This window comes from Coffea arabica, chromosome 7e (genome assembly GCF_036785885.1).
Source record: "Coffea arabica cultivar ET-39 chromosome 7e, Coffea Arabica ET-39 HiFi, whole genome shotgun sequence".
NCBI lineage: Eukaryota > Viridiplantae > Streptophyta > Magnoliopsida > Gentianales > Rubiaceae > Coffea > Coffea arabica.
Window position 1 is genome coordinate 25,082,274 of NC_092323.1, and position 9,858 is coordinate 25,092,131.

The following is a 9,858-nucleotide window of genomic DNA, read 5'->3' on the forward strand; positions in this document are numbered from 1 at the left end:
TGTTTTGGTGCACACACCTCCTTTCATCTAACTTTAGCACCATACATCTGCTTAATCTCTCCTGCCCTAAGGAATGAAGCCAGTAAACTATTCACTTTTTTAATCAATGTTTTAGGCAAAATAAACACACTATACCAGTGCAGATATACTTTAGACAACACTGTTTGAATCAATTGCAACCGACCTCCATAACTCAATTTTTTGTTTGCCCGCCCCTTGATTTTTTGCTCCAATTAAATAAAAATAGGCTAACAGTCTTTGTACGATAGCTTAGATCAGATATGAGAAGTTATAATTGTGCACTTCTATCAACAACTAATATGACTCTAAATCACATTGAAACTAATACAAATGTTGGTTTGAAGGATGTAAAGGCTATTAGAAGAGTAATAAAATTACAACATTTGACGGAAATTAGAGAATGAAATTCAGCCTTTGATTGACTCATTATAATACAAAATTGATAAAACTCAAAAATTGATAATAAATTCTGTTCAATCAAGCATGCCACTCAAAACATACTTGACAGCCATACGAAATTGGGAAAGGAAGACAATAAGAGGGATGGCAAGTACATGAAAAGAGAGGGAAATGGGCCGTGGGCTAAGGGTGGGGAGATGAGGGGTAAGAGGTGGGAGATGGGTTGGAGAGAGTAGACTGGTGGCAAATGACAATTGATGAGGAGGGAGGAGATAGGTGTCCGAATAGAAGGGAGGTGGGATTGATCGTTGATAGGAAAAAAGATGTTGATATGTGGGTGGGTGGATATTTTGGAACATTTTTGTTGTATTTTTATGGAGTGATTTTAAGTAGTTTTTGGATGTTTGGAAGAGTTAATGTGAAAGAATGCCTGACAAAAATATGGTCTTTGATTGAAAGAGCTAATTACTCAAAATATCATTGAAAAAAAGAAAAGTCGGACACATATGAATCTGACAAGGGTATACTGCAAAACTATGGCTGCCGGGTTGGATTTGACAAGGGTGTACTGCAAAATTATGGCTGCCGGACAGCCAAAAAGGCAAATTTTTTTTAAAAAAACTCTGGCACTGCCCTCATCTGTCACACAAAAAGATGAATTTTTTTTTTTAAAATTGGACTGCCGGCTGCCAAAAGATCATAAGCTTTTTGCAGAATTCTGCTGGCAGCAGTGCCAGAGTTTTTTTAAAAAAAAAATTTGCCTTTCAGTACACCCTTGTTAGATCCATATGTGTCCGATTTTTCTTTTTTTCAACGATATTCTGAGTAATTAGCTGATTGAAAGACTCAGATATGCAACAAACATTGGTAAAACACATGCATCCTTTGTTCATTAGGTTTTCAAAGTTAACGAGTGCAAGGAACTAATACTCCTCCTTTTGCATCGGTAAAGAACTTATGATGTCTAACTATTTTTCATCTCAAACTTATACCGCCAGATACTGAGGTGTGAATGTCATGACCTCATTAGTACATGATTTTTCCCTGCACAAGGCAGCATCCCATTTTTTTTTTTTTTTTTTGTTTTCATTGTATTATTTGTATCACAAAAGATTACATTGAAATATTTTCCTTGTTTTTTAGTAAAATAATTTACAAATCCTAGGTAGATAATTAATGTCCAACTTGTTAACGTATACCGGAAAATTCCACCAAAATTTCACATAATACATAAATTAGTCTTGAGCTATAGGCACGAAGTCCTACTCCTACTTTAAAAAAATACCTATATCTTATGCACAATACAGCCTTGTTGAATTAGACAGAGTCGTACAAAATTCCAGCTCCAAGCCCTGGGTAGTTTACTTATGAAATAGTAGTTGAATGAGTGAGAATTACAGAGGTTTTTCATTAACTTGGTATACAGGCCACTGATGATCTCGCATACAAATTGCGCTCCAAAGGACCTACCTTGCCTGCGATAATTGAATAGTTTTTTGATCTTGTGCAGATTCATCAGCCCAAACAAAACTGTTAGGACACGAGGGAGACTTCCCGATATCTTTCTTCTTCAAGCTGCTCCAACCCTACCGATACCACAGATAATCCCACTCCTTGGTGCGTCCTTATAAATTCTGCCTTTTTTGACTGCGTTCTGGATAGCTTTGGGTGCAAAGCAACACAACCTAAAAGATTGTCTCAATATCTTTGGCATCAAAAGCATGCAAGATTTTGTCCACGGTGTCCTCGAGCCTTTTCTCTTTCAGCAACTTCTTGCTCTGGAGATTGATCACAAGTCCATGGATACTTAACATCATCCCTGGCACACACTCCGCAAATATGCAAATTTACATAGAAACAAATAGTATGCAAGGACAGAATCCAACCATAGAGTAACTTATTGACCAATTTAAACACATCTATTTGTCCGACACAGCAAGGAGTTTACTTAGCATCAACTGAGACCATCTATATCAGGAATAGAGACAAGGAAAGTCCCTCAACAAACTTTTTTTCCCTGAATACTTTCATCAATTTTTCTAATTTTATGATTCTGATCTCTTTCTACCACATCTTGTAATTCACAATAAGTCTTAGCTAGTTGTCTATCTAATAGATGACAAATTGATGAAAATGCCTGACAAAGCTTCCTATCAATTCGAACGAGAGATAAAATGACCTTAAAGCTAAAGACATAATCATGGGAGTTTGCTTTATGCTAGTGTGAAGTTTAACGAGTTCTGTGGAAAAGAATTCTTCTATGGACTTTTTTGGAGCTAAGCTGGCATAATATTTGTAAAGGACACAAATCATATACCAATAACTTAGCTTTTGTCAATTTCACAAGAACTCAGAAAGTAGTACTGCAGTGCAAAAAGCAATTCATAAGATTGTGCAATGCTAAACATTCAATGATTCTTCTGTCATATGTAGGAGGCAAAACCAGAACACATCCAGGATGTACTGACCAACAGGCAGACCAACAAGTTTTTTTGGTTTGGTGGCAAGGAGTGCCAATTTATTTGCAGAAGATGTTTATTCCTCGAAGTAGAAGATATATACCAAAAAAATTCCAGAACTCATAATTGCCAAAGAAACAAACTACTAAATGGTGGAGTACTTGATACACTCTAGAGCTACAGCCACAAATGACGAGAATCCAAAAGGTTGTGAAAGGTGATCCTTTTGGAGAACTAAATGCTGAAAGGAAGAAACAGCATATAACAACAGAAAAAAAATACTAAGTTCAGGCTACTGCATGAAATATACATAAGGCAGCATACAGCAAAAATAAAAAATCAAGTTGCACTTTTGAGAAAATCCAATCAAGCAGAAAATTATTGTGGAGGAGGTGGTGGTGATGTTGGTGGCACTATTGAAGATAAATCATAGGACAGCTCAAGTTCTCCAAAAAGGCATTGCATATCCATTCTTGCTCCGATTCAGATGAACTTGGTTCAACATCCAACTAAACTTGAATTTAATTCCCAAATGGTTTGGTCTAGCATCACAATTGAATTGATGGCAGGGTAAAGCTCTTTTAAATTAAAGTTGGCATTGGATTGGATGTTAAACGAAAGTTCATCTAGATAAACGAAAGTTCATCTAGATCGGTGTTTCCTTGAAATGCAATTCAGTGCTTGCACATGGAGGTTCTCTCTTGTATACTCTCTTCTTGAACAAAATCGTAGCAGCCATAGTAGCAGATAAAAGCAGTAAGTCTGAAAGAGTTTGGATGCAAGATAACTGACTCAAACACCACAAGAAACTTCTAATTAGAATTGAAACTAGAGACAACCAACTCAAGAAATGGACCTACTAACAAATTAAGGAGGAAACGAAGTCTGCCTAAGACAGATTAGTTTGCAATTGCACAAGAGTACCGACAACACTTTGACACAAGAAAAATAGTGTAAAACTTCGACACAAAGCTAAATAAATAGATCAATTAAGCAAGTTTAAATATTCCAACACCACTGAATCAAGGCATTTACCTGTTTCATAATGCGCAGAAGACTATAACAGGAATACAAAACCCTGAGTTATAGCCATATTGCAGAACGAGTCTGTCTGGATTTCAAGAAAGAATGGAATTACTCACCTTATCTAGCAATAGTACGTCCTCCTCCTCTTCAAGCAGAAATATTGCAGACTGACAGGTTACAAGTTGTGCAAGAGTCACACCAAATACATCTGTCATCTCCAAAGGCTTTACAGTTATTCAGGGGCAATGTGTCCCATGGTTCCCTGGATTTGAGTTGTGATGTGGTAGTTTTGTAACCACTAAGAAAGCTGCAATGTCATCATCCAGATGGATGTTTCCAGCCTTCAAATCTCAGTGAACGATTTTCAGATTGCAATGCTCAAGCAGGTACTCCAGGACATGTGCTGTAGGCACAAATAAATATTTACAATCACTGAAAGGTCATTGTTATCATTGCAAATCAAGCCCAATAAAAACAGGCACAAGCAACAAATATCTCTCATTTCCACCCCAGTGACCAATAGTACCTTATCAAACAATAATAAATAATGGTTACTAGTATTCATGATATGCATTCAGTATTTCCATTCTACACTGAATATCTTTTTCCAGTAAATTAATGTACTGCATACAGTACGAACGAATATTGTGATGTAATTCTTCAGCAAACTAAACTAGCTACAGAGAATAGACGCTACTACTAGAAAAATCCCGTTAACAGAAAATTTTTATCACAAACTTTTTTCTCTGAATTCAGAAATATTAGTTTTTTCATCTTACAATTTGGGTATTGTTGCACAAAATTTGAAACGCTCCTGCATAAGCTATTAGAAAAAAACTTTTATTGTTTCCCAATGATTAAGTTGTCTGTAGGATAGTATCTTTTCCAATCAACATGATTTCAAAGCATATAAAACAGAAGAGATTTAGAAAAAGACAAAGCACAGAAAGAAGTTTTTAGATTGTTCTATTGCATGTTCAGTTACACATTCATAAGATTTCAATGCAAGACTTGTCCTTAAATGTTTGTTACCAAAAAATAAAAATAGAATAAATTAAGACCTGCACTTAAAATTCTCAGAACCCTACTTAAACTGATGTTATGTACGACGTGATTTGAAGTAATTTTGCGGTTTAAACTCGTCCATCTGAGGATGGTAAGATAGCAATCAATGGACGTTGAATCAAAACAGGGAACCGTACAGCTTTTACCCGATACGTACTATATCCCAATCATGAAAGAAAGAGATTAAATATTAATAACCTAAATACAAATCACGTTCCCTGTGAAATTGAATCAACTTGATTTTAGCCTCTCACTATATCTCTCATCCTCAATAAGATTACACAATGGGTTAATCAAAAAAAAAAAAAAGGTAAGGGCTATCCCTAGTTGTGTTGAATCTAGACATTCATATTTAGAAGTGGGAGCATTCTGGATTCATTTCGATATGTTTTTCATTTTTTTTAAATCGTCTATCAGATGTGCTAAATTGAGTTTTAAACTAGCACAAATTCAATGGAAACTTAACTCCATGCATGTGACGACAGTTTGGTAACATAATACCTTCTGAGCTAGACTTAAGCTGAATGTGGCATATTACTAACCAGAAAGCATTATTGAAATCCCCACCATAGGACAAAAACATGAGCAAGAAGACTTCTTCTTCTTAACAGCACCCAAAAACCTGCTACGGTCATTCTCTTTGCAACACATGTCGCCATTGCAAACTAGTGCATGCAGTATCAAAACCCTACAAATAAAATCTACATCAGAAGAGCTACATGGTAGATCAACAACAGATCAATTCTTAATGCTGTTTTATAAGTTACTAGACAGTTTACTTCTTCCACAGCCAAAAGAAATAATCCATCACTCTTAATCACAAGATACTTAAAAAAACATAATTATAGAGCCATAGGATTTGTTCCCAAGAGTGATTAAGAAATAGTTTTAACTGCTTTAACTGATTTCTAACATATAAAATTCATGATGACTATTTCCATACATTTTAATACCTGATTAATTGTTTCTATCCAGTCTGAGCTGATGTCAAATCTTCACACTCTGCAATACAAATTCCACCCCTCTCCTGCTCAATCCAAAAAGAACAAGAATAAGAAAAAGGAAACTGGTAGATACAAAGTTTGTTAGACTAGACCAATTATATTATTACCGACCTTTTTTTTTAACCATTGCAGATGGTGATCAAATGAAAGTACAGTTTTGCAATAAAAACCTTTCTTTAGTTACCATTGCAACTTAGGAACAACCAAATATTAATCTTGAAGAATCCCATAATCAAGTATATTGTTAATGAACAACCAAACACACAAATGGATTTATGTATGAGGAGAAATATATGAGAGAGAGAGAGAGACAGAGAGAGAGAGAGAGTTTCTTGGATGAATTATTTCAAGTTATTGCAAGAGAATGATATTTTGCCACACTTCTACAGGATATCTATATAATTTGGCACAGCATTGACAATTAAAGGGGAAAATAATCAGAATACCTTTTCCTGGAGCATACTTGAAAAGTTCAGATTCTGTCAAATGTTGTGAAAAAATAAATGGACATGCCTATGGACCTCAAAATATGAACCCAAAGCAAGAAGCTAGTCTAGAAAGTTTTTACACTTTTGAACTGGTGGCATATTTGGGTCCGTTTAGCAATTGAAGTAAAAGTAGCAATTTTATCATTCTTAAATGAAAAAAATTCCTCAAAATTATAGAAATACAGCTTGAAACTTTTCTAGAAATAGAATATCACAAACTATACTTGCAGATGATATTTAAGTCTTTACTTTCAACAAATTCAAATAGTGGCTATCCAAACTGAACTTAACAGGCAAGCTAAAGCACCAACGCCCAGGAAAAATGAAGAAAAATAGCCTGTTCAAGTTATCACTTAAGTGATATGCCACATTGAGGTTCTCCATGAAAGGACAAACAAGAAGTCTTGAAAAGAAGGAGTACAAATCCACTTAATTGCACCAAATTCTGTGGATTGCCACACCAAACAATTGAACCTCCCTAAGGAATGCGGCTTCTCCACCAGACTGATGATCTCTGAGGTGTTTCACAAACTATCACCAAGAGAGCTCCACTAAGGCTCAGTTGCAACAAACATGATAACTAATAACAGGATCAAATGCAAACCTAATTAATGTTTGCTCAAGGCCAAAAAACAGCAGGACCAACATGTTGCAACTAATGTGAAGGTCCTCTTTGTCCTCCATCCATGAACTTCTTGCTATCGGGATCAATCTTCAGCATCAACATTGGTAATGAAGGATTGTTCTGATTTTTAGCAGATGAATCAAGTAAAATGGAAAAAGTAGATGCATCCAGTGAGAATCCTCTATGAACCATTTCTTCATAACAGACCATTGCATCGTCATAATGACCTCCCTTGAGGAGTCCTTGCAGAATAACATTGTATGTAGCACCATCTGCCAAGCAACCCTTCTCTTCCATTTTTTCAACAAGCTCTTTGGCTTCGATGAGCAGACCTTCTGAAAGCAAGCCAGCAATCATGATGGTGTATGTTCTGACATCAGGATCCAATCCTTTAAGGCAGAGACTGTTGAAAAGATCTCGAGCACTATCGAGCCTTCTACTTTTGCACAACCCATTAAGGATGATACCGTACATTTGTACATGAAGATCTACTCCATCAACTTCCATTGAATGGAATAACTGCAAAGCTTCATCGACATTTCCAGTCTTGCACAACCCATCCAACATGATGCAGTAAGTGAAAAAATTAGGATTTAGGCCAGCAGCTTGCATCTCATCAAAAACTTCTCTTGCACTGAGATACCTTCCTGCACTAAATAACCCCTGCAGGACAGTGTTATAAACAACAATATTAGGTGTTAAACCTTTGTGTTGAAGTTCTCGAAAGAGATTCATGGCTTCTTCCACTTCCTTGTTCTTGAAATAGGCATTTATCAGAATAGCATAGCTATGGAGATCAGGAGTAAGGCCACTAGTAACCATGGTATTAAAGATTCTCCCTGCTTCATCTATTCGGCAATGTAAACAGTATCCATCCATTAAGGAATTGTATGTGACCAGATTGGGAGTCTGACCTTGCTGAATCATGATGCTGACTACCTCTTCAGCATCTTCTGCCTGTCCTTCCTTGCACAGTGCATCCACCACTATATTAAAAGTAAAGACATTCGGAACAATTTTATAATCCTTCATCTCAGAGAAGAGCTCTTTAACCTCCTTCCATCTGCTTAAGCTGCAGAGACCCTGAATCAAACAATTATAACTGACAACATCCGCAGGTAAGCTCTTTTCAATCATCTCCCGGAAGAGTGCAAGAGCTTCATCAACCATTTTATCCTTGCACAAGCTGTCAATGATAGTGTTGTACACAACTGTATCAGGTTTACAAGATCTTCGTCCTTTTTCCATTGATCTGAGGAAGTCGATGGCAGTTTGAGTGTTTCCCACCTTACACAAGCCATCTATTACAATTCCAAACATAACTTCATTGGGCTCGCAAACTTTGTTGTATATTATTTTTTTGAACAATTCTTGTGCCTGAGGAACCTTATGCTCTCGAAAAAGTCCCTTAAGTAAAGTGCTAAAGCTGACTACATCTGGCACAAGACCACGTTTGAAGAAGCCACCCAATATGGAAAACCCCAAATCCACTCGACCCACGAGGCAGTAACAATTAATCACAACATTGAGAGTGTACTCATTAACTGGAATGCCCTTGACGCACATGTCCCTAAACAGGTGAATAACGGAACAATAGTGCTTATTCATCTTAACAATACGGTCCAGCAGTTGAGTGAAATCAATAACAGAAGGCAGAGGCCTCATTCGGACCATCTGCTTGTACAAGCTCAAAGCATCATCAAGACTGTTGATATTACTAAAATCATTCCTCAAACCAGATTGAAATTTTAGAGCTTTTCCAGAAGACGACCTAATTTTACTACTACTAGCAGAGTAAAAAGCTAATTGGGGTATAGGGTTTGCGACTGCAGAGAGAAATGAAGCAAGAGTAGTACAACTAGCAGGAGCAGTAGTTCCTAATGAAGCCGCTGCTTCCTGAGACTGAGCAATGGTAATAATTATGGCGGAAGAAGCTCTTCTCTGCATCGTCCTCATCGTCTCCTGGTCTGAGATGAATTCTTGATCTCTGTTGTTCTAGTAACTCATTTCCTGCTAATTGCACCAATTTTTTAATGGCTATTGTATTAAGGGAAAACTGCACTTTTCATCCCCAATATTTGGGATATTGGATAATTTCAGTCCAAAAGTTTCGATCAAAATACATTTCATTTTTTCTAGTTTTATAATTTCGATCAATTAAAGCTTCATCCAAATACATTTCATTCTTATAGTTTCATAAATTTGAACAATTGAGGACAATTGAATGATTGTCAACCAATTTGGACCGAATATCATCACATGACTAATATGTCAGGTTAATCATTGTATTATTAATACTTAATTCAGTTACTAATTAAATTATATAAATAATAATGAGTGTGTTTGAATAAGAGATTTTTTTTAATTTATGATATGATATATGTGAAACAAAATAATAGATTGGAAGATAGATAGACAATTTGAAAAACATATATATGATGCAACAAAACAAAGGGTTTGTTTGGATTGCGGTTTATTTACCAAAATATATTTGCTTACATCATCATTACAATTTTCAACACACCTTTTTATCTTCCCAATTACCTTTTTATCTCACATACATCACATCACAAAAAGTACTTCAATAAAAATATCTCTAATAATTCACAATCCAAACAAAAATTTTTGCAAATAAATGACAATCTAAACAATTCTTTATTTCACGTTAATATTTTTCTCCAATTGGTTTGTAACAAGATTGTTTGAAATTTTTCTCCAATTGGCCATAATGGGGTTGTTTCTTCTCCACGACTTCAATCCCTCTCAATCTT

At 35.9% G+C, this 9,858-nt stretch overlaps 1 protein-coding gene across 9 annotated transcripts; it reads right to left on the minus strand.

Moving 5' to 3' along the window:
- Window positions 1-1,710: 1,710 nt before the first annotated feature.
- On the minus strand, window positions 1,711-9,190 carry LOC113718552 (uncharacterized). 9 transcript variants are annotated; one of them, XM_072059052.1, is made up of 5 exons: window positions 7,067-9,190; window positions 6,884-6,976; window positions 5,924-5,997; window positions 5,513-5,658; window positions 1,711-4,308 (listed from the first exon to the last, which is right to left on the minus strand). In XM_072059052.1, the coding sequence occupies exon 1, from the start codon at window positions 9,041-9,043 to the stop codon at window positions 7,118-7,120; it is 1,926 nt and encodes a 641-aa protein (XP_071915153.1). In that variant the 5' UTR covers window positions 9,044-9,190; the 3' UTR covers window positions 1,711-4,308; window positions 5,513-5,658; window positions 5,924-5,997; window positions 6,884-6,976; window positions 7,067-7,117. The 9 variants fall into 9 exon arrangements, with proteins under 9 accessions (XP_071915153.1, XP_027099531.1, XP_071915154.1 ...); XM_027243730.2 differs by lacking the exon at window positions 6,884-6,976 and having other exon boundaries at window positions 1,711-2,198; window positions 4,022-4,308; window positions 7,067-9,189; XM_072059053.1 differs by lacking the exon at window positions 6,884-6,976 and having other exon boundaries at window positions 7,109-9,190.
- Window positions 9,191-9,858: the final 668 nt, after the last annotated feature.

Coding starts and splice junctions, on each gene's coding strand:
- LOC113718552 (XM_072059053.1), bottom strand. CDS start 9,043: ATGAGGACGATGCAGAGAAGAGCTTCTTCCGCCATAATTATTACCATT.